Below are 24,239 nucleotides of genomic sequence, written 5' to 3'. Positions count from 1 at the left end.
TTCTGGAGCGGTGGGGCTCTACGCAAAGGGGCTCCCAACGTTCAATGACCCCATAGTAGAACCTCCATCAAACCAGGAAGTTATCGTCTGTTCCATGAATACAAGATGTCTTCCAGACTTGAGAATACCCCTTTAAGGAAGAAGAACATTGGAAAAAAAAGCTATTTGGAAAGCATATGAACTGAGAATAGCACAAGTAATCAAACCATGAAAACTGTTAGCCCAAACAGATGAATGCTGATCCACATCCAGTCACAGATAGAATTGGTAAAATAAAGCAAACCATTTTTTTTAATTCATAGAAAATATCTTGTGAATGTCTACAAGCTCTGAGCTCACGTTTTAAATATCAGATAGCCAGACAGCGACGTTCCCAGCGTGTTCTTTTTGATTGATCCTTGATAAAGTTCAAACCAAACCTTCTCCTCTTTCTTAAGCTCCACAACTGCAAATTGGTGCTTTAGGCTTTCTGCGGGGCCAGTGCTGCTGTTCTGAAGGGCAATTCTATGCCGTCCACCAAAAACCAGATGTCCAAGTCCTTTACCAATGCCAAAATCCACACTTATTGAAAAGGCATAAACTCCACTGTATGGTGCTGTGAAGTGGCCATCATCTGAGGGAAATACGTCTCCATAATTCAAATGGATATCACTAAATCTAATCATGTTAGATCCTTCAGCTCCACTGGAAAACCCTGCACTGAAGGCAACAAGAGGATCTAAAAGAGAAAAGACAAACCAACTTTATTTTCAGACATGATTTAAGATAAAACACACAATTTATACATTCTCGTATGTTCTACATGCATGATTTGTTCCTCTATAAACGAGTATATAAAATCAAAGAACAGAAGTACCAAAGAGACAGTCTAAGTGGTTGTTATATGACCCTTAGACAGGGGGTCAATTTCAGGTTGGTCTAGTCTCCATTTTTATGTGTGGTGAGAAACAGGTATAAGTGTAGTACGTGTGCCGACGGGGGGGGGGTGCTCCCTTTCGGTCTCCGTCTCTCTTCTCTCTCTTTCTTGAGCTCCTCTCCCTTCATCTTCTCCTGAGCTCTTCTCCCTTTTTTCACCTCCTGGGTGTCTGCCCTGCTCCTGGGACTCTCCTTCCTTTTATCTTCCCTCTGGAAATCCCCTTCCCAGTCCGGTGACTCCGCCCACCATGACTCTGCAGTTTCCCTAGTCTAAAGCTGCTGTTCAGTCCTTTTCTCACTACTCTATGTCTCCATCTTGTGGCCAAAACCCGGTACTACACCATCTTTTCCTAATTCTAACTGTTGTCTCACATATATACTTTCAAGTCAGAATAAAGCCTTGTACATTTTACATTTTCCTTTTTCATCAGACAGGTCCATAGGTCACTCCACCTCCTACATATGGTCTCCACAGGAGCAGTAGTTGACGTCTGCACATCAATATCTATGGTATCTTTTTTAGGCCACCATAATGCCTTTTTCAGTATGGAGATTTAAAGAAGATTTTGCAATTCTCCTAGTGTGGTCTTGGACAAAAAAACCTGTCCAGATATTTTACATGGGCTCTCGTTAATTAAATTTCTAGCTTAATATAAAATCAGGATAAACTTGTGAAAATTTTGAAAATTTTTGCAACTGCACAATTAGCGATTTTATAACTTATTTTTATACCGTATTTTGTGGTTTATAAGACGCACCCTAAATTTTGAGGAGAAAAATAGAAAGAAAAACTTTTTTTTAAAAATTGTGATGCATATTACAATCCATGTGTCTTATTGCTTACTGGGAGTGGTGGCTGTGGTGAAGCGGGGTGCCAGGGTAGCTGCTGGCAGAGACAGGAGTGGGGCGATGCTGTGGGTGTACAGTGGTGTGGTGGCTCCACTGACATTTTGTGAAAGCCCGGAGCCCCCGTACTTCCATGGTTTAATTTGCGGTGGACTCTGTTAAAATGGCCGCATACGGCGGGGCATGCGCAGATGGAGATCTTGGCTCTGAGATCTCATCTCCCGAGCAGTGCACCACTCTTGCCTCCTCCAGCAGCAACCCTGGGACTCTGCTCCACCGCAGCCGGTAAGGTATATTCGAATTATAAGATGCAAATTTGGGGGAAAAAGTGCGTCTTAGGCTGGTTTCACATTTGCGTTTTTTAGCGCTGGAAAAAAACGCATATGTGCGCATGCGTTTTTTCCCCTATATTTAACATGGGTGCGCATACCTGCGCGCTTGTAAGCGCATGTATGCGATTTTCATGCGCTGCGTTTTTTTGGGGTGTGCGTTTGTATTTTCCAGACGCAGCATGTTGCATTTTTTGGCCCTGCAAAAAAGCGCATGCGCACATATGCGCACGTTTTGCACTAAAAATGGCCATTATAGCCTATGGATGCGCATATGTGCGCACTGGCATGCTCATGTATGCGTTTTTTTGCATATGCGTTTTTTTTTTTTAACCATGGAATTTAGGGGTTTGGGTTAGAGTTAGGGTTAGTTAAGGGGTTTAGGGTTAGGGTTAGGGTCAGGGTTAGGGTTGGGGTTTGGGTCAGGGTTAGGTTTAAGTATGGTTTGGTTAAGGGTTAGGGTCAGGGTTAGGGTCAGGATTAGGGTTAAGTATGGTTTGGTTAAGGGTTAGGGTCAGGGTTAGGGTTAGGGTTAGGGTCAGGGTTAGGGTTAGGGTTAGGGTCAGGGTTAGGGTTAGGGTCAGGGTTAGGGTTAAGTATGGTTTGGTTAAGGGTTAGGGTCAGGGTTAGGGTCAGGATTAGGGTTAAGTATGGTTTGGTTAAGGGTTAGGGTCAGGGTTAGGGTTAGGGTTAGGGTTAGGGTCAGGGTTAGGGTTAGGGTTATGGTCAGGGTTAGGGTTAGGGTCAGGGTTAGGGTTAAGTATGGTTTTGTTAAGGGTTAGGGTCAGGGTTAGGGTTAGGGTTAGGGTTAGGGTTAGGGTTAGTTAGGGTTTAGGGTTTGGGTTAGGGTTAAGTATGATTTGGTTAAGGGTTAGGGTCAGGGTTAGGGTTAGGGTCAGGGTTAGGGTTAGGGTTAGGGTCAGGTTTAGGGTTAGTAAAGTCATGGTTTTGGTTAGTGTGAGGGACCACCTAATGTTGGAAAAAAACGCAAACGCGGTAAAAATGCACTAAAAACGCATACAAACGCATAAAAACGCTGCGTTTTTTTCATGCATGCTCATAAAAATGCTTGAAAAAAACGCAGCAGTTGTATGCTTTTGTATGCGTTTTTTCAATGCGTTTTTTTGCGGGAAAAACGCGCTGCAAAAAAAAGCAAGTGTGAAACTAGCCTTATAATCTGAAAAATACGGTAATTGACATTATTTCTTATGGCCTCAGGAGCATCCTCTAGTCTGCAGGGATGTTCAAATGCTGATTCTCTTCACACAGATTTATCAGATAAATGCAGTCTATTCTCTGAAACTCACTGATGGGCTAAACATCAAAATTCACTCAGTCGGTGAATAAGCAGATTTGTATTCCTTTATTTTTCTTTTGGCTTGATATATTTCGATGACCAGCTTTGAAATAACTTGATTTTTATCATACTTTATTAGTAATATTTATGTTAGATGTTTAGATGTATCTATACTGTGTATATTTTTGTGTATAGCTATATATCTATATATATAAAGCTGTGTGTGTATGTATGTGCGTGCATGTGTATGTATCAAGCCATGCCCACTCCAGAAAGCCCTGCCCATTCCTCGTAGCCACACTCACTCCACATGCAAAGCCCTGTCCATATGGTCCACATTGTTAGCTCAGGCAACACACAGGCGGAGACACATTCACCTCGAAAGCCACCCTGCAAAACTCACCGGCTGTGACATCCCAACCGCTGCGAGCTACAGTCAGGGCCATTGCCTTCAGAGTATCAGTGCACGGTAGGCACAGCTCCATTGTGTCTAGAATGGAGTTGCTCCTGTGAGGCATGATGTCAAGGGAAAGGGAGGAGCCTCATGGATTACACTGCTGTGATCATAACAGGAAGTTGCTGTGCATGTGTGAGGAGAAGAGAGGAGTGATGTGAAAATGTGAAGAGTGAGGGAATACAGTGGATTGAGGGGAATACAGTGGAGTGAGGGGAACATGAGAGATGTGAGGTGAAAATGAAGACGGGTGAGGTGAAAATGAAAAGGTGTGAGTAGAAAATGAGGCGAGTTAGGGGAAAATAGTGGAATGATCAGAAAATGAGAGGTGTGAAGGGGAGAATGAGCCGTGTGAGGGGGAAAATGAGGGGTGTGAGGGGGAAAATGAGGGGTGTGAGGGGGAAAATGAGATGAGTGAGGGGAAATTGAGAGATGTGAGGGGAAAATGAGAGGTGTGATGGGAAAATGAAAGAAGTGCGGTGCTGCTGCAGTATGAAGCTGTGTATAGAGAAGAGTGAGGTGCTGCAGGTGGAGGCTGTGTATAAGGCCACATTCACATGTTCAGTATTTGGTGAGTATTTTACCTCAGTATTTCTAAGCCAAAACCAGGAGTGGGAGAAAAATACAGAAGTTGTGATGTGTTTGTAATATATTTTTCTTCTGATTGTTTTACTCCAAGTTTTAGCTTACAAATTATGAGGTAAAAATTCTGATCAAATAACTTGTGAACTAGGTCTAAAAGAGAAAAGTGTGGTGCTGCAGAAGAAGTAGGCTGTGTATACAATACGCTTTAATGCAATTAGTGCAATTTCTCTCGGGATCAAGTGTTTCCAATTGTATATGGAAGATGAGTGTGAGATGCTGCCGGAGGAGGCGACTATAAAGGAGAAAAGCTGTGCTGCAGAAAAATGCTGTGTAAAAAGGAGGAGCGTGAGGTGCAGGAGGAGGCTGTGTAAAAAGAAGGAGCATGAGGTGCAGGAGGAATAAGGCCCCTTAACTGCCACAGTTAAAAGTCGTATCGGCAGTCGTTAAGGGGTTAATATTGTGTTAAAAAAAAGTGTAGATTCAACAAAATGGCGGTGGTTGTGTTCCGTGTACCAGTGCGGGAGCATTGCTATGTTCAACAGAAACAATTTATGTGCAATATAATCATTATAATTTGTTATAACTAACCACAGTTAGTTACTATGCCTGGGCAACAGCGGCTCTTCAGCTAGTATATATATACAGTATGTATGGGAGTGAATGGTAGTCTGGCTATACACTTTAGATAACCGATGACTGATATATATTCCTACTGAACCTCCCATGCACATGCCCTTTTGACTTTGCCAAATATGTATGTGTTCTGAATGGGGAGAGGGGAGTAAGCTGCTGTCAACTATGAGGGCAGATTATCTCTCCTGAGAGCAAAAGGATTATGCATGCTGAATTCCATCTGCCTGATCCTTTTCTCTCCTAACATCTGCCATTGAGGAGTGCCAGTATGTCCCTATACACATTATATGGTCAACCAATCTTACCAAAACCAGCAGGTTTAGTTGACATTAATAAAATGTGTATGGTCATCTTTAGACTGTTCTGATGTCATTAATTGGCCTCGTAGCATATATAATCACCGCACACTCTTGTTGAATTTCTAGCAGAAATTTTATTTCACATACAGTGAATAAAAAAGTAGCAATATATGGTGAAGGTACAGGAAATATTTACAGATGGCAAGCGACAAGATAACAGCACACAGTGAAGGCTTTGGAGCACCGTTATGCAGACGCATCATAAGGTTTCCCATGTACCTCATTTGTACGGTATACCTATCAAACTTCTAATCACCCTCCTGCAGTGACTATATGAATAAGACCCTGGCAGGGTCAAAATGTTATCTTGTCGATTGACACCTGGATATATTTCCTGTACCTTCACCATATATTGCTACTTTCTCGTTCACTGTATATGAAATAAAATTGCTGCTAGAAATTGTGATTATATAGTATATACTACTTGTCTACGGGGATTCTCATCCCACTTCACTGGCACTTTGGAACTCTCCACACAGAGTGTGCACCATTCTACATTACTAATTGGCCTCGGTCAGTCATAGCATATATGGTGGGTGGAAAGAAACTTTTCACCATCTGCCTGAATACACCATTCTGGTGAGATGGCCTGAAAGAGGAGCTGCACAAAGATGGATGCTCAGTGAGTGCAAAGAGAAAAATCAACCAACCAGCAACCAGTAAGTGCTCAGCTGCAATGTAACAGCTTCAACTGCTCAAGGAAAATTAGCCAGTGCGGTTCTAAATGTAGCTTTACTATCAAGCAAGTGTAAAAAAAAGCATGGGGAAGATGAAGCACATACCTTGATGGGGCAAGGCTGTTTCATCGGATTGCCAGTGCTCATCATTAGTTTTTTTAGCTTCTGTCTTCCTTTGTGATTCGCCTCCTTTTTGTCTTTTTTTAATTTTTTTATCAATGAAATCCTTGAGCTTTTCAATGTCCAGAGACACGTCTGATGAAACGAGAGCTTCATAATTTCCAAAAATTTTATGGAATAACTGGATATGTTTATTATAAAGCTCTTTAAAGTTTTCAATGTCAAACTTCACGGAAGTAGTCAAAGTATTAAGTGGTTTTAAAGCATTTCCAATAGTGTCATTCATGGAATGAGGAAAACTAAAGAAGGAAGACTCCAGCTCATTCACTTTAACACGGAGATGCTGAAGATCCTTTTTCAAGATTATTATATCATTGTCATCAGAATCATCAGCATCATTATCTCTAAATGCTTCATGATTGGGCTCCATGTGCACTAAATCGCCTCTCTGGAAGGGGTTTTTTCCTTCATTATTTTGCCCAACATTGTAAGTGCCAGAAGACTCAGGGGAATTTTGGTTTCCATATTGTATCTCCAAGAACTGGAGACGTTCACTCAAGGAATCTGTACTGATCAGCTGTTTTTCCAGCATATGCAAAGTGCTGTTCAGAACTTCATTCATTTTTATTACTGTCATATACACAGCTTCAGGATTATCTTCAGACAGAAGTTCCAGAGCTTCTTCACCAAGTAGAGCTTCCAACACTCTTTCATGTCTTGTTGCATCTTCTAGAAGAGAACTGAAAGAACTGTCTAGATGTTTAATATGCTTGTGGATCTGAACATTGTCCACACTAATGTGTCTAACATCATCTGTAAGGTTTTTCATTTGGGTTTGCAGCTGGGAAGTTATCAACAATAACATTCGTCCTTGTTCTTGCTGTGCAGCAAGAGATTGACGGTTAAACTGCAGGGCCTGTGCTAGGTCTTCTACAGAATGTTGCAGATATGTTTTTGAACTTCCTTCCTTCTGCTTGACATCTTCTATTCCATATAAAACATCTCTGAATTGATTTGAGAAGTTCCGTTGTATTTCCTCAAGAGCAATTATGTCTAAATTCATTTTATGACAGTCACAATTCCTAAATAACTCATCGCTACCATTTTGTATACTCAGAATAGTAAAATTGAGTTCCACGATCTGCCTCTGGATTAAGTCTTTGATTTCTTCCATGATGAGGCTTTTCTCCATGAACTGCATCTGAACTTTTCCCGAGTTTTCTCTATAATCGGTTCGAAGTTCCTTCAACCATTTCTCCAGAATGCTAATATTTTCAAAAGCTGCCTCTGACTCAGTCAATAAATCTTTAATCTGGTTCTCATGTACCATTAGGGTTTCATTCAATTGAAAATTTGTTATGGAAGAAACCTCTGCTTGTCTTGGAGTGCAAAGTAATGTCACATTTTGAGCTAAATCTATAAGATCATCTTGAATTTGTTCTTGTTCTCTTCGGAGTTCTCCAATGCTAAAATTGAAGTAGGAATATTGGGACTGGTGAAACTTTAGATTCCTTTTCAACTTTATATCTGTATCAGCCTTTATCATGGTCATATTATGCTGGAACACAGTTTGTTGTGCATGAAAGTTGTTATCTATCTCTTGTTTCAATTGTTCAAGCTTGTCAACATTCCCCTGAATTTTTGACTCAAATTTGGTCCCTAGCTCATAAAGGTCTTTTTTAGGTACAGAATTCTCCAGATATACATCCAATATTCGTCTGTTAATCTCAACACTTTCAGAAAGGTTCTTCACCATGATATTAAGATTTTGCAGACTTTTATTAAAACTGGTCCATATGGGGCTAAAATGGGCTTTCAGGAAATTTTCCACATGTGGAAGCACTACTTCACGGACAACACGGTCATCTATTTCTGCAATATAAATATTCACTATTAAAATAAATGTACTGTAATATCAGAACAACATAAATTAAATTGGACCCAGACTTTTAAACCTAGGTCTTGGTATACATAGTAATCTTTACACCGTCCTTCACCAACTCTGTTGGGTACATTGGACAAAAAGATAATAGCGATAAATGATAGTATAATGAAATGGGTGTATTACCTTACCTTAAGCAGTAGTTTTTTGAAAAAATACACTATATATTTATTGCCCCGTCACCCACATAAAAAGACAATCCATACACCAGCTTACCTGACTGATTCTGACTGTTCCCTAGTGCAGTGGTTGCATTATCGCCAAGGACATTCTGAAGATCCTGAAGATGACTAGCAGCCTGATGAATATCATTTTGTATATCTTCCAATAGACTTTCTTGGCTTTCCACAGCTTTGATAATTTCAGTCACCTCTGCGGAACAGCACAAAAAAACTGGAAGTTGACAATGCAAGAAATTTAAAAAATCATTATGACATTTTAAAAAATATTATAAATTAGGATGGAAGGTGTTGCCCATGTTTGTGTTAAGCATTATAAGTTATCCAAAGAAACTAATGGGAGATTTTTAATAAATATATAGACTTCTAGAGTCTTCCAAAAGTCTTGTAAATGCTTTATACCCAACAAAGATCCAGTACTGTAACCATAATCATCAACAGAAATAAACTCTTGAAATACATCACTCTGTTTGTAATGATTCTATATAATATATGAGTTTCACTTTTTGTATTGAAGAACTAAAATAAATTATCTTGTTGATGATATTCTAATTTAGTGATATGCACCTGTATATATAGAAAAAAGATAAATAATGCAATATGAGGGCAGAGCAAAGTACTGCAGTGCGCAGGTGCCGGGGCTCTTTGACCTTTTCTGGCACCTGTGCACTGCAGTACTTCTTCCTCAGGGGAGCTACTAAGCCACTTTTAAAGGAGCTACAACTCTAGTCATATAAGTGGAAGGCCCCTTTTTTTATAATTTTTGAGTCTACTATGTGCATTTACCATCAAGCGCGGCATCATTTATTGATTTGTATAGTCCTTCCCCACAACATAACTGGCACATTCTCTGTCTTGATACCAGCTGCTGAGGGGAGTATTGGCCGGTGAGTGCCAGTGTGTATTATTATTATTATTATTATTAAAACCAATGGTGTCGTTCAAAAGTACAACTTGTCCTGCAAAAAAAACAAGCCCTAACATGGCCATATTGGTGGAAAAATAAAAAAGTTATTGCTCTGGGAAGAAGGGGATCGAAAAACAGAAATGCAAAAGCAAAAAAGGGCTCCGTCTTAAAGGAGTTAAAGAGGCTGCTTTGCTTGATTTATCACTATAAGCCCTCAAAATGTGAAGGACAAGATGGATTCAATCAAGCATCAAGAAATCCTAGGAGAAAACATCATGCCCTTCTTTGAGGAGGTTGAAGCTTGGTTGACACTGGACTTTCCACCTGGACTATGATCCCTAGCATACTTAAAAGTCCACCAACGTTTGGTTTTAGAAGAAGTCCTGGAAGATTCTGGAATGGCTGCCACAATCCCCAGATTTGAACCCAATAGAATATTTTTGGTGGGATTTAAAGAAGACAATTACAGAATGGAGGTCCAAGAACATAAGTGAATTGGAGGCCATTGCCCATGAGGAATGGGATAAGATTCCCCAGGAATGATGCCAGAATTTGCAGTCTAGTTAAGCATCAGATTTGCAAGTCATAACAGTCAATGAGTGTTCTATTAAGTGTTAAAAAAGCTTGTCATAAAGGGGCTGAATAATTCTGAGACTGCAGTAGTCAGTAAGGCTGTGTGCCCACGTTGCGTTTTTTATGCGTTTCTGCCGCATTTTTGCCACAGCGGAAACGCTTAAAAAATGCTAATAAAACGCACCCCCATGCAATCCTATGGGATTCCGCAGTTGCTGTGCCCATGCTGCGGATTTTACCGTTGTGGAATCGCACTATGCTTGACAAGTGTGACCAACTTGTCAATCACTTTTCCAAGCGATGCTTCAAATCGCTTGGAAAAGCGCAAGCATTCTGCAAAGCTAAAAACGCTTGCAAAACGCTTGTGTTTTGCGGGAAATTGCATGCGAATTCCACATGCGTTTTACCCGCGGCAGGGAGTTGCGGAAATGCTGTGGACATTTCTGCAGCATTTCTGCAACGTGGGCACATAGCCTAAAAGTGGCATTTGAATGTTGAATTTGTACAAACCACTTGTTATATTAGTTGTGTTGAGCTATTATAATATTTTTGTTTGTTGGTTTATTGCAAACAGCAGAATGTTTATAAATTTTGGTAATAAACCTAACGGGTAATAAGAGTTTAATAAATTTGTTTGAAACTGTGCATTCTGGTTTTTGATGTACGCTCTTTTTGCTTTGCTTTAAATCAGAATTGAAACGAGTTTCACAAATATTATACCTCATTATTTTACATTTGCTTCTTTTATATTACTTATGCAATAAGTACTTTAAAACCTTACCTGCGCTATGTGGAGATTCTTCAGTATTCTCAGCACTGGATATGTGGTCCAATGGAACCTGAATAGCATTAGGATCTGTAAATATAAAGTCACTATTACAATGGTGGCTAGCTAGTACTATGGTTTTTATGAAATTACGGTATGTTTCCAAGGACCTCAAAAGACTGCTGTTATCCATCAAGAAAAGAATAAGTATAGAAAAATACATGCACCAGTTTATATCAGTGATTCATTTTAAAACGTGTCTTTTTCTATAGTAATGCTATAATATGGTATAAACTGTATGTGTATTATGAAAAGTTGTACTATGTTTAATGGTATATACTGTATGTGCATTATAAAAGGTTGTCATTCAAAGACCAATCTGATACATGCAGAACAGATAGAAAACAAAGGGTCTTATAACACAGATGTTTCAATCTCTTGGCATCACAGATCTGGCCCTATCCTGGTTCTCTTCATACCTAACAGACCAGACATTTAGTGTCTCCCACTCACACACCACCTCTTCATCTAATGACCTGTCAGTGTCACCTCAAGGTTCAGTTCTAGGACCCCTGCTCTTCTCTGTCTACACCTTCGGCCCGGGACAGCTCATAGAGTCCCACGGCTTTCAGCATCATCTCTATGCTTATGATACACACCTATGCTGATGATACACACCCAATATCACCTCCTTACTAATCAGAATCCCACAATGTCTGTCCACTAGCTCATTCTTCTTCTCTGCTAGATTTCTAAAACTTAACTTGGACAAAACAGAATTGGTCATCTTTCATCCTTCTCACTCAACTCCCCAACAGACATATCCATCAAAGCTAATGGCTGCTTGCTCTCCGTAGTCCTGCAAGCTCGCTGCCTCTGGGTAATCCTTGACTCTGATCTCTCCTGCAAACCATATGTCCAAGTACTTTTTATTTTCTGCTGACTCCAACTCAAAAACTTTTCCTTGATCGACACATTACTTAATCAAGAATAAGCAAAAACACTAGTGCATGCCCTCATCATCTCCTGCCATTATTAATGCAACCTCCTGCTCTATGACCTCCCTTCTAACACTCTTGCACCCCTCCAGTCTATCCTAAACTCTGCTGCCCAACTAATCCTGCTGTCCCCCCGCTATTGCCTTTTCTTTCCTCTCTGTCAATCTCTTCACTGGTTCCCCATTGCCCAGAGACTACAGTTCAAAACTCTAACCATAAGGAATACTATAGGAGAGAGAAACGCGAATAGGGTCTTATCCGATGGATATAATATAATGTACAATCAGATTGCACTCACCTGATATGTCTATGTACTAGTGCATGGAAACTCACCAGAGTTGACAGCTGATGCAGCTCCACTGGTCAAACCGGTGAACAAGTCATAGTGTTAAACTGGAAAAATTTGTCGATGGTATCTGCACTTCTGTATAAAATCCGACCAACACTATTTATGGATAAAAATGATGGTTTATTCACTCAATGCGTTTTGAAGTCACAAGGACTTCTTCATCAGGAGATGCTATAGCCTGTTCTATAGCATTCCTGAAGAAGAAGTCCTTGTGACTTCGAAACGTGCTGAGTGGATAAACCATCATCTTTATCCATAAACTGTGTTGGTCGGATTTTATACAGCAGCGGCAGATACCATCCACAAATTTTTCCAGTTTAAAACCCTAACCAATCTATGGAACTGAAAGATCGTCTGAAGAAACTGGCACAACTGGATAGCGACATCTTCTTTTTAACAAGATGCAAGAAGGAGCACTTAATACCCAAAGGACTAAGCTTAAAGAATCCCATTCGGAATACCTACAATACTCATTACTCACAACACCTCTGCTACAGGACTTCGGAGAGACTACGGAACCACCTTATTCATGTTTTCTACAGCACCAAGAAAACGGTCCAAATGGAAATACAAACTTTAAGGAGTACTATTGCTGGTGACATACAGCAGAAAATGCAGCTTTTCTATACAACACTGCAGTCGTACCCAATATACAACAAGAAAAAGAAACTCCACAGACTTCGACTGAAAGCAGGATTACATTCCAGCACCAGTCAAGACCATCCTAAACACTACTGCATGGGGCAAAACCACCAGAAGGACACAGGTACAGTCAGCTGTGTTATTAATCTGTCATCTTACAAACCCACTAATCTAGAACTCAATGTACTTTCCAGAGGTCTCACATTCTGTCCTACAAAACCTCTAGACAAAACAGAACTTTGTAGTGACATGGAACAATACTTCAGGAGACTTAGACTGAAGGAGTTCTTCTCTGTCAAAGAGGACTTGAGGCTTCTGGGCAGCCAAACTCAAGTCAGACTGGAGAATAAGAAAAACTCTGACTGGACACCTCCCTCTGGCCGCAACACCATTTTGGACCAATATATTGACTCATTTAGACATTCGATGCAGTCCACGATATTGGATAAAAAAGCAAAGGAAACATCTAATATAAGTTTGCAGGAGAAAAAGGCGATTCACGGCCTTAAAGGGAAGGTGCCGTGGTTTTTTATAATTACATGTCAAAGATAAAACAGTATAAAACAATGTTGTCCAGTAAGCTGCAGTACGGGGAGGGTGTTGTTCAGATAGTATACCTGAGGAATGCAGTGACTGGAGGCCTCCATGTTTTTTTTGTGGCTGGTGAAGGACACACCCCTCTGCCTCTTGACGGCAGCAGTGGGGCATAAGTGTAATGGTCGGCTCCCGACCTCGTGCTTCATTTACGGCAGACGCAGCAGCTGAAGGAATTTGCCGGGGGGGAAGGAGGGCTATGTCGCAGCAGCTGAAGTTATCGTAAGTGCCGTCCGGGGGGAGAGAGAGAGAGACTGCTGAGCTGTGTATCTAATCCTATTCTGCGTGATACTGACTGCTGAGCCGTGTATATAATCCTATCCGGCGTGATACTGACTGCTGAGCTGTGTATCTAATCCTATCCTGCGTGATACTGACTGCTGAGCCATGTATCTAATCCTATCCTGCGTGATACTGACTGCTGAGCCATGTATCTAATCCTATCCTGCGTGATACTGACTGCTGAGCCATGTATCTAATCCTATCCTGTGTGATACTGACTGCTGAGCCGTGTATATAATCCTATCCTGCGTGATACTGACTGCTGAGCCGTGTATATAATCCTATCCGGCGTGATACTGACTGCTGAGCTGTGTATCTAATCCTATCCTGTGTGATACTGACAGCTGAGCCATGTATCTAATCCTATCCTGCGTGATACTGACTTCTGAGCCGTGTATATAATCCTATCCGGCGTGATACTGACTGCTGAGCTGTGTATCTAATCCTATCCTGCGTGATACTGACTGCTGAGCCATGTATCTAATCCTATCCTGCGTGATACTGACTGCTGAGCCATGTATCTAATCCTATCCTGCGTGATACTGACTGCTGAGCCATGTATCTAATCCTATCCTGTGTGATACTGACTGCTGAGCCGTGTATCTAATCCTATCCTGCGTGATACTGACTGCTGAGCTGTGTATATAATCCTATCCTGCGTGATACTGACTGCTGAGCTGTGTATCTAATCCTATCCTGTGTGATACTGACTGCTGAGCCGTGTATCTAATCCTATCCTGCGTGATACTGACTGCTGAGCCGTGTATATAATCCTATCCTGCGTGATACTGACTGCTGAGCCATGTATCTAATCCTATCCTGTGTGATACTGACTGCTGAGCCGTGTATCTAATCCTATCCTGCGTGATACTGACTGCTGAGCCGTGTATATAATCCTATCCGGCGTGATACTGACTGCTGAGCCGTGTATCTAATCCTATCCTGCATGATACTGACTGCTGAGCCGTGTATATAACCCTATCCTGTGTGATACTGACTGCTGAGCCATGTATCTAATCCTATCCTGCGTGATACTGACTGCTGAGCCGTGTATCTAATCCTATCCTGCATGATACTGACTGCTGAGCCGTGTATGTAATCCTATCCTGCGTGATACTGACTGCTGAGCCATGTATCTAATCCTATCCTGCATGATACTGACTGCTGAGCCGTGTATGTAATCCTATCCTGCGTGATACTGACTGCTGAGCCGTGTATCTAATCCTATCCTGCGTGATACTGACTGCTGAGCCGTGTATATAATCCTATCCGGCGTGATACTGACTGCTGAGCCATGTATCTAATCCTACCCTGCATGATACTGACTGCTGAGCCGTGTATATAATCCTATCCTGTGTGATACTGACTGCTGAGCCGTGTATCTAATCCTATCCTGCGTGATACTGACTGCTGAGCCGTGTATCTAATCCTATCCTGCGTGATACTGACTGCTGAGCCATGTATCTAATCCTATCCTGTGTGATACTGACTGCTGAGCCGTGTATCTAATCCTATCCTGCGTGATACTGACTGCTGAGCCATGTATCTAATCCTATCCTGTGTGATACTGACTGCTGAGCCGTGTATCTAATCCTATCCCGTGTGATACTGCTCTCCTGAAATACTCTGTGCTGCTTTCACCCTGCTGGTTTTATGTGTGATCTACATGGTTGTATTGTGTATGATCTATATGGCGGTATTATGTGTGAAGTATATGGCGGTATTGTGTGAGAACTCTATGGCAGTATTATCTGCTAAAAGGGGATCCATTCTAGGGTGGTTCTGGCTGAACACCTGCACACGGCTCAGGGGTAATAGTTAGGTGCATTCAGGGGAGGGCTGGTGAGGCAGCTGAAGAGAGGGGTCTCATTTTTATCGTTACTGTATGGCTACATTTCCCCCATCCTGCTTCCCAGCGTCAACCCGGACTGCGCCTGTCGCCTCGCTTTCACACATCGCCAGGACAGGATCTGAGGAGGGGAATGGGGTCTTTGCCTGCAAAGTCTGGATCAGAACAGGCCATCAATCGGCAGTCTATGGGGGGCACAGAGGGAGATACATGGTGGAGGGAGCAGGGTTACAGCAGCACAGAGTATTTCAGGAGAGCAGTGTGCTGGTCTATGGCACCCTGTTCGGTTCCAGGGATTATACATAGAGCGCTGTGTTTTATACACATGGATGGACCGTCTACTTGTCTGCTCCACAGAACATCAGAAAAAAATTCTGCTGATTGGTGACCTGTTCTGATCCAGAAGCAAGCACCCAGAAGGGGAGGAGAGGAGACATCACACCATGTCAGCAGACTCCGCCCATAATTACTGCAGTGCAGTAATGTGAGCTAGTTGTACACTAGGTTTTTGTGCCAAATTTCAGTAGCTGCTCCCCCTAGTGTTAACAAGTGGAAATGCCAAACTTTTTAAAATTATTTTTCATATTTTGTAAAATTAAAAACAAATGATAATATTTTTTAAGAAAATGTAAACATTAATTCTTTACATTTTTTCAATTGCTGAAAAATTTTTTTTGGATGGCACCTTCCCTTTAAGAACAAAAGGGAGATCACTATTAAGCATGCGGATAAAGGTGATGCCATAGTTCTCCTTAATACAACCGACTACATCAAAGAGGCTCACAGACAACTGATGGATATACAGTACTACACCAAACTGGATGATGACCCAACTGGGTTTTGGCCATTGCAGCTGAAAAGAGGAACTCGGAAAACCAGGGGAAGAGTCTTGAGGAGATCATTTGCATATTCCCAGTGCCTTCTGGGATAAGTGAAGAGTCTCCGCGAGCTCAACGATCACTGGGTTTTGGCCGTTGCAGCTGAAAAGAGGAAATCGGAAAACCAGGGGAAGAGTCTTGAGGAGATCATTTGCATATTCCCAGTGCCTTCTGGGATAAGTGAAGAGTCTCCGCGAGCTCAACGATCACTGGGTTTTGGCCGTTGCAGCTGAAAAGAGGAAATCGGAAAAACCACGCGCGAAATTTGGCTCATCTTTCATTGTTTTTAAGAAATCTCAAGATGGAAGAGGCCAGGAGCCATTTGGTGAGCTGCATTTCTTGCTACATGTTCACAGATTTACCAGTGGAAAAGCCAAACTTCACATGCCACAAATGCAAGCTTGTGTCCCTGTTGGAGGAAAAGTTGCAAAATCTCGAAGAGAGGTTAGCTACGTTGAAGATCATTAAGGAAGGTGAAGAGTTCTTGGACAGAGCAGAATTATCTCTTCATGTTACAGAAAGAGAAGAAATTCGAAGTGCACCTGAAGAAACAGAGGAATGGAGACATGTGACCCAGAGAAGCAGGAGGATCAGGAGGCAGTCAGCACCCATACTGCTCAGAAACCAGTACCAGGCTCTCACGCAGGAAAACGATGAAGAAATACATCAGGATAAGACTTTGCCAACAAACAGCAACCTTGTACGCCCTCAGAGTCCTCCTGGATGGAGAAAAAAAAATGTTGTGAAGAAGAAACGGAGAGTGGTAGTCATGGGGGATTCCCTGCTGAGAGGAACAGAGGCCGCTATCTGCAGACCGGATATAACTTCAAGAGAAATGTGCTGTCTTCCAGGTGCAAAAATTAAAGATGTGTCTGACAGGATATCAGGACTCTTCAGACCTACAGATGACTACCCATTCCTGCTACTACATGTGGGGACAAATGACACCGCAAGAAACGACCTGGAAACCATCTGCAGAGACTTTGAAGACTTAGGCAAGAAAGTGAAAGAACTGGGAGCGCAGGTGGTCTTCTCTTCCATCCTCCCAGTGGATGGCCATGGAACAAGGAGGTGGAATAAGATTCTGCAGGTGAACAACTGGCTACGTCGATGGTGCCGTCAGCAACGATTTGGATTTCTGGATCACGGAGTGAACTACTTATACGATGGACTACTTGCTAGAGATTGGGTGCACCTTACGAAGACTGGAAAGCATGTATTTGGAAGTCGCCTTGCTACACTTGTAAGGAGAGCTTTAAACTAGAACAACATGGGAAGGGAAGCAAAAGACCAGAAAAAGCCATACACCTGACAAATGCTATTGAGAACTCTGCTATTAGAAGTGGAAAGGAAGAACAAAGACGAAAGAATCTAATTAATAAAAATATTGGAGAAAGAGAAACCAATCACAAACTAAAATGTTTCTATACTAATGCACAAAGCATGGGCAACAAACAAGGAGAATTGGAACTACTAACACAGGAAAAGGAATATGATGTCATTGGAATCACTGAAACTTGGTGGGACAATACACATGATTGGAATACAAGACTAGAAGGATACAACTTATTTGCAACAAACAGACTTGATAAACGAGGAGGGGGTGTTGCATTGTATGTTCGAAACGCGTATATCTGCACAGAGATTGAAGCTTCAGAGACTGGGAGTTCTGTGGAAACTGTTTGGGTAAGAATACAAGGACAGAACAATGGAAAGGACACCATTGTAGGCATTTACTACAGGCCGCCTGTGCAAGCCGAAGATATGGATGAACTCTTTATGCATCAGATGGCCAAGTTCTCCAAAAAATATGACATAGTTGTCATGGGAGATTTCAACTATCCAGACATTTGTTGGGAATCTCTCTCAGGCAAAACTAACAGGTCAAGGAAATTCTTATCCTCTCTTGCTGACAACTTTATCTTCCAAAAGGTAAGGGAGAAAACAAGGGGAACTGCTACCTTGGATCTAATCCTTATAAACAGGGAGGAAATGGTTGAGGAGGTAAAAGTGGCTGGGACCCTAGGAGGTAGCGACCATGCTATTTTAGAATTTTGGATAACTAGAGGCGGAAGACCTGTGAAGACTCAGACGTCAAGGTTAGATTTCAGAAAGGCAGATTTTAAGGGATTCAGAAAGAGAATTGGAGGGATCCAATGGCTGGAAATCCTTAAAGACAAAAATGTCCAGGAAGGATGGGAAATCTTGAAAAATGAAATTCTCAAAGCACAGTTGTTAACAATTCCGAAAAGAGGGAAGAATAGGAAGCATTTAAGGAAACCAGGATGGATGAACACAGAACTTAAGCACATGCTAAAAAGGAAGAAAAAAATGTTTATAAAATGGAAAGAGGGAGGCATATCTAAAGAAGAATATAATGCTGTCTGCAGAACCTGCAGGGCACAAATCAGATTAACTAAAGCTGAAAATGAGCTGAGGCTTGCAAGAGATGTCAAAAGCAATAATAAAGGATTTTGGGGATATGTCAAAAGTAAAAGAAAAGTCAAAGATGCTATAGGATTTTTACAGGATGAAAATGATGAAATGGTAAGACAGGATGTTGAGAAGGCTGAACTTTTAAATTCCTATTTTGCATCTGTTTTCTCTCAGAAAGGAAATGCAACATCAACTGTTATTCACTGTCCTATTCAGGGAATAGAAGAATCCAGGATATCTATAAACAGAAAGATAGTGAGGAAACACTTAGCTAACCTAAATGAATTCAAGTCTCCAGGTCCAGATGAATTACACCCCAGAGTACTGAAGGAGATAGCAGAAGAAATTTTTGAACCCCTCTCCATAATCTTTGAAAATTCTTGGAGAACAGGAGAAGTGCCAGAAGACTGGAGAAGAGCAAATGTTGTTCCTATCTTGAAAAAGGGGAAGAAGGTGGACCCAGGAAACTATAGGCCGGTGAGTCTGACTTCTATACCAGGAAAGATCTTTGAACAAATTATTAAACAACATGTATGTCAATACCTGGATAAGAATGAAGTGATTAAACAGAGTCAGCATGGGTTTGTAACTAATAAGTCATGTCAGACTAACTTAATTTCCTTCTATGACGGTATCACTGATTGGGTGGATCAAGGAAATGCTGTAGATATAGTATATCTTGACTTCAGCAAAGCATTTGACAAAGTCTCTCATACAATCCTTATTGAAAAAATGACTAAGTATGGAATGGACAAGGCAACTGTTAGGTGGATTCATAACTGGCTTAGTGATCGGACCCAAAGAGTGGTCGTAAATGGCTGCACATCCAGTTGGAAGAATGTCTCAAGTGGGGTACCACAGGGCTCTGTCCTGGGCCCTGTATTGTTCAACATCTTTATCAATGATTTAGATGAAGGAATTGAGGGTAAACTGATTAAATTTGCTGATGACACAAAGCTAGGAGGGATAGCTAATACTAGAGAAGAGAGAGAGAGGATTCAAAAAGATTTAAATAAACTGGAGAAGTGGGCAGCAACTAACAGAATGGTTTTTAACAGGGAGAAATGCAAAGTACTACATCTGGGCAATAAAAATGAAAAAAGCATATATAGAATGGGAGGAATAGGGCTAAGTGACAGCACATGTGAAAAAGACTTGGGTATACTAATAGATCACAGACTGAATATGAGTCAACAGTGTGATGCAGCAGCAAAAAAGGCAAATGCAATTCTAGGATGTATTAACAGAAGCATACAGTCTAGATCACGTGAAGTCATTATTTCCCTCTACTCCTCTTTGGTCAGACCTCATCTGGAATATTGTGTCCAGTTTTGGGCACCACATTTTAAAAAAGACATCAACCAACTGGAGCAAGTTCAGAAAAGAGCGACCAGAATGGTGACCGGTCTGCAAACCCTGTCTTATGAGGAAAGGTTGCAGGATTTGGGAATGTTTAGTTTGCAAAAGAGAAGACTGAGAGGAGACTTAATAGCTGTCTACAAATATCTAAAGGGCTGTCACATTGTAGAAGGATCAACTTTATTCTCATTTGCACAAGGAAAGACTAGAAGCAATGGGATGAAACTGAATGGGAGGAGACACAGATTAGATATTAGAAAAAACGTTTTGACAGTTAGAGTGATCAATGAGTGGAACAGGCTGCCACGAGAAGTGGTGAGTTCTCCTTCAATGGAAGTCTTCAAACAGAGGCTGGACAGACATCTGACTGGGATGATTTAGCGAATCCTGCTTTGAGCAGGGGGTTGGACCAGATGGCCCAGGAGGTCCCTTCCAACTCTACGATTCTATGATTCTATGATTCTATGACCCAACTCCAAAATATCTGAGGGACTTGAAAAAAGTCATCAAAGGTCTATGTACAGACCCCATAAACCTTCTGGACTTAATACCCGAGAATCCAAGGATGGGAGCTTTCTATATGCTTCCCAAGATTCATAAGCCAGGCAACCCAGGGAGGCCAATCATCTCAGGGGTGGGAACACTAACTGAAAAATTCTCAGGGTGGATTGAAAACATCCTCAAGCCACTGGTAAGTAAGACAGCCAGCTATATACAGGACACTACAGACCTGCTTAATAAGCTATCCACGATAGGTCCCCTCCCCGACAGCACCATCTTAGCCACCATGGACGTCGAATCCTTATATTCCAACATCCCACATGAAGATGGACTAGCCGCCTGCCGAATGTTTCTTGAGGCCAATGGGATCCCCTCCAAGTCTGTAATAGCACTTACCAGATTCATTCTCACACACAACTTTTTCTCTTTCGGTGAGGAGCTATACCTACAACGCACCGGCACCGCTATGGGAAGTAAAATGGCACCCCAGTACGCTAACCTCTTCATGGCTAAACTGGAAAATGACTTTTTAACATCCTGCTCCATCAAACCCTTTGCCTATTTCCGTTACATTGATGACATATTAATAATCTGTACTAATCCTGAACAAGAACTTCTAAATTTCCATGACAAATTCAACAAATTTCATCCAACCATAAACTTGACATTAGACCATTCAAAAACAAAAATCAACTTCCTAGACACCACCATAAAAATCCAAAATGGTTCATTTCAAACATCAGTATATCGGAAACCAATTGACCGTCCCACATACCTCAAATGGGACAGCTTCCATCCTAAACACATTAAGAAATCCATTGTCTACAGCCAGGCCCTCAGATATAACCATATCTGTTCCAGTCCCAAGGACAGGGATGAACACCTAACCCAGCTTAAAATGTCATTTTTAAATCAAGGTTACCATCCCACCTCCATTGATGATCAGATCGTTAGGGCCACAAGGATCCCTAGAAGTCAAGTACTTCAATACAGAAAAAAAGAGGAAAATCATCGTGTACCACTGGTAGTGACCTACAACCCACAGCTTGAAATACTCAGAAAAATGGCTAAGAAACTTCACCATATCCTACACAAGGATGACCGGTTAAAAACACTATTCAAAGACCCCCCCTTGCTATGTTACAGACAACCTCCCAATCTAAGAAACATCATTATTTGAAGTTCAATGCCCTCTGATTCACCAAGAGGAACATATCCTCGCAATAGAAGAAGATGCAGAACCTGCATTCATATAGAGACCAAAGACAAAATCCAAATTCCCAACACACAGCAGGACTATAAGATCCCAGGGACATTCACATGTTCCTCTTCAAATGTGGTGTATTTAATTCTATGCAATATATGTCCTGTGGGTGGCCTCTATGTTGGAGAAACAGGACAGAGACTGAAAGCAAGGATGAGGTCTCATCGTCATACAATTACAGACAAAAAAACCCATTTACCTGTGGCTAAACATTTCTGTGGTCCAGGACACAACATAGGCAATATGAAAGTTGTCATTTTAAAAGGCAATTTTAAATCACAGACACATCAGAGAGTGTGGGAGCATAAATTCATAACAATGTTTGATTCTATTCACACAGGACTCAATTTGTCAGAAGGTTTTATGACCCATTACCATATCTGAGCTATCTCCTCCAAGTAGCCCTTTGATCTTCAGAACTTTTCATACTACCTATCTAATCTTACCTAATTAAGGATTCTCTCTCCAAGCTCATTGTTTGTTTATTGAAATGTTGTGCTTTAAACTGTATATAAATAAGGTTTCTTCAAATATTTTGTCATATCAGCCTGATGAAGGGACGTAAGCAGTCCCGAAAGCTTGCTTTGTAACAACATTCACTATTATTTGTTAGCCATTAAAAGGTATCATACCCACAAGATTCCTATTTTGTTTCGCTCACTGAGAGCACTTTATATATAAACCCTAACCATGGCATACAAGCCATCCACAACCTGTCTCCTCCATACATCTGTGACCTAGTCTCCCGGTACATACCTGCATGCAACCTCTGATCCTCAGGAGACCTTCCCACAATCACATACAAGATTTTTCCTGTGCATCCCCCTACTCTGTAACTCTCTACCCGAACACATTAGGCCTCTTTCACACTTCAGTTTTTTACAATCAGTCACAATCCGCCAGGTTTTGAAAAAAAACGGATCCTCAATTTTCTTTTGAGGATCCGTTTTTTTCCCCATTGATTTCCATTATTGGCGGATTGTGACGGATTGCCGTCCGTTGCATCCGTTTTTTTTGTGGATCCGCCAAAAGTTCCTTTCCGTTACCATCCATTATAGATTTCAAAACGGAGCTTGCAACGTTTTTTTCTGTGGCGGATCCTCCAGACACTCATTTAACCCAAAATTCTTTCTGGGTAAAAAAAATCTCTCTCTCTCTCTCGCTCTCGCTCTCTCTCTCTCTCTTTCCAGGGCGATTCCTTTAAAATTCTTCATTTGTCAGATCCGTCAAAAAAACGGACGGGTGCTATCCGTTGTCATCAGTACTAAAACGGATTATAACTGATGCAAAAAACTGAAGTGTGAAAGAGGCCTTAGACTCTCACCCATCCTGGAAGCCTTCAAAAGGAACCTGAAGACCTACCTCTTCCGACAAGCCTACATCCTGCAGTAACCCTCATTCCACCATACTGCTACATGACCAGCTCTACCTTCACTCATCACTTGCAGACTGTGAGCTCTTGCAGACAGGGTCCTGTACCAACCAGTCAGTGACTTGTTTTGTTCAAGATTATTGTACTTGTTTTTTTACTATGTATATGTATACCCCTTTTCAGATGTAAAATGCCATGGAATAAATGGTGCTATAATAATAAATAATAATAATACATTAAGTACCCAGGTTATGAACAGGATAGGATAGGTTCTATAGGTTTGTTCTTAAAGAGTAGCTTTTATTACCCATCCTTTTTACTATATTACACATAAAAAATGAAAAGTTTTTCTAAATAAAATGAATACAAAAATCACTAGATAAACACATTTGCATACCTTGCAAAGAGCATGCGCATGGAATGCAAATACCACAGTCTGGAGAAAGTTGCCACCTGCTCCCAGCATTCTAATAGGCACTACGGTCACTTCACAGCCTGAAAATGACCTCACTTCTTAGATCAAAGAGATCATGTTCAGAACTGTGGTGTGAAACTGCTGCCAGGGACAGAGTGATCTCATCAGACTGTATACTGCATTAGTGTCTATCACTGTCACACTGGTCTCAATACTGTTTAGGGGTCAGCATTGGGTTATAATACTACATAAACATATTGTTATATTCAAATAAAGAACCCCCAACTAAAGACCTTAATAAAACATATCATTTAATCCTCATTGTTTAATGACAGAAAAATACCCTAGTTGTTAAAAACACATATTGTCATAATAAGGAGCTACATTTAATCAGGTATGTCTTATATTTAGATAGTAAAGTAGTCAATATGTTATTATAGTGTATCGGTTATGGACACCAAAGCGATGCACCAAGACAGGGGACACGGGTAAGGCACTTACTCCTGGTAACTCTGTCCTTGGCAGCTTGGTTGGCAGCTTGGTTCCTACCTTGGGGACTGCTTGCAAAGATTATAAAGGACCTTGACTTCTAGTACTGGTTGACACCACCACACTCCTAACCACCTTGGACACGATGAATTTATGAGTGCTACTAATCATTGTATATTGTATAAGAGGAAATCTCTGCATACGTTGTAAATATCCACATGAACGATTT

General features: G+C 41.3%; 1 protein-coding gene across 1 annotated transcript in view; it reads right to left on the bottom strand.

Moving 5' to 3' along the window:
- Positions 1–259: 259 nt before the first annotated feature.
- MMRN2 (multimerin 2) overlaps positions 260–24,239 on the bottom strand; it is a 124,374-nt gene continuing 100,394 nt past the window's right edge. The window contains exons 4-7 of the mRNA XM_073574860.1: positions 10,598–10,672; positions 8,374–8,529; positions 6,201–8,087; positions 260–718 (exon numbers count right to left, since the gene is read on the bottom strand). Of these exons, the coding sequence (XP_073430961.1) occupies positions 336–718; positions 6,201–8,087; positions 8,374–8,529; positions 10,598–10,672 (2,501 nt within the window). The 3' untranslated portion in view covers positions 260–335. The remainder of the gene's footprint in view (positions 719–6,200; positions 8,088–8,373; positions 8,530–10,597; positions 10,673–24,239) is intronic.

Source organism: Dendrobates tinctorius, unplaced genomic scaffold (assembly GCF_039654945.1).
Source record: "Dendrobates tinctorius isolate UK_male_01 unplaced genomic scaffold, ASM3965494v1 ptg000040l, whole genome shotgun sequence".
Taxonomy (NCBI): domain Eukaryota; kingdom Metazoa; phylum Chordata; class Amphibia; order Anura; family Dendrobatidae; genus Dendrobates; species Dendrobates tinctorius.
This window is presented reverse-complemented; position numbering and strand designations above follow the sequence as displayed.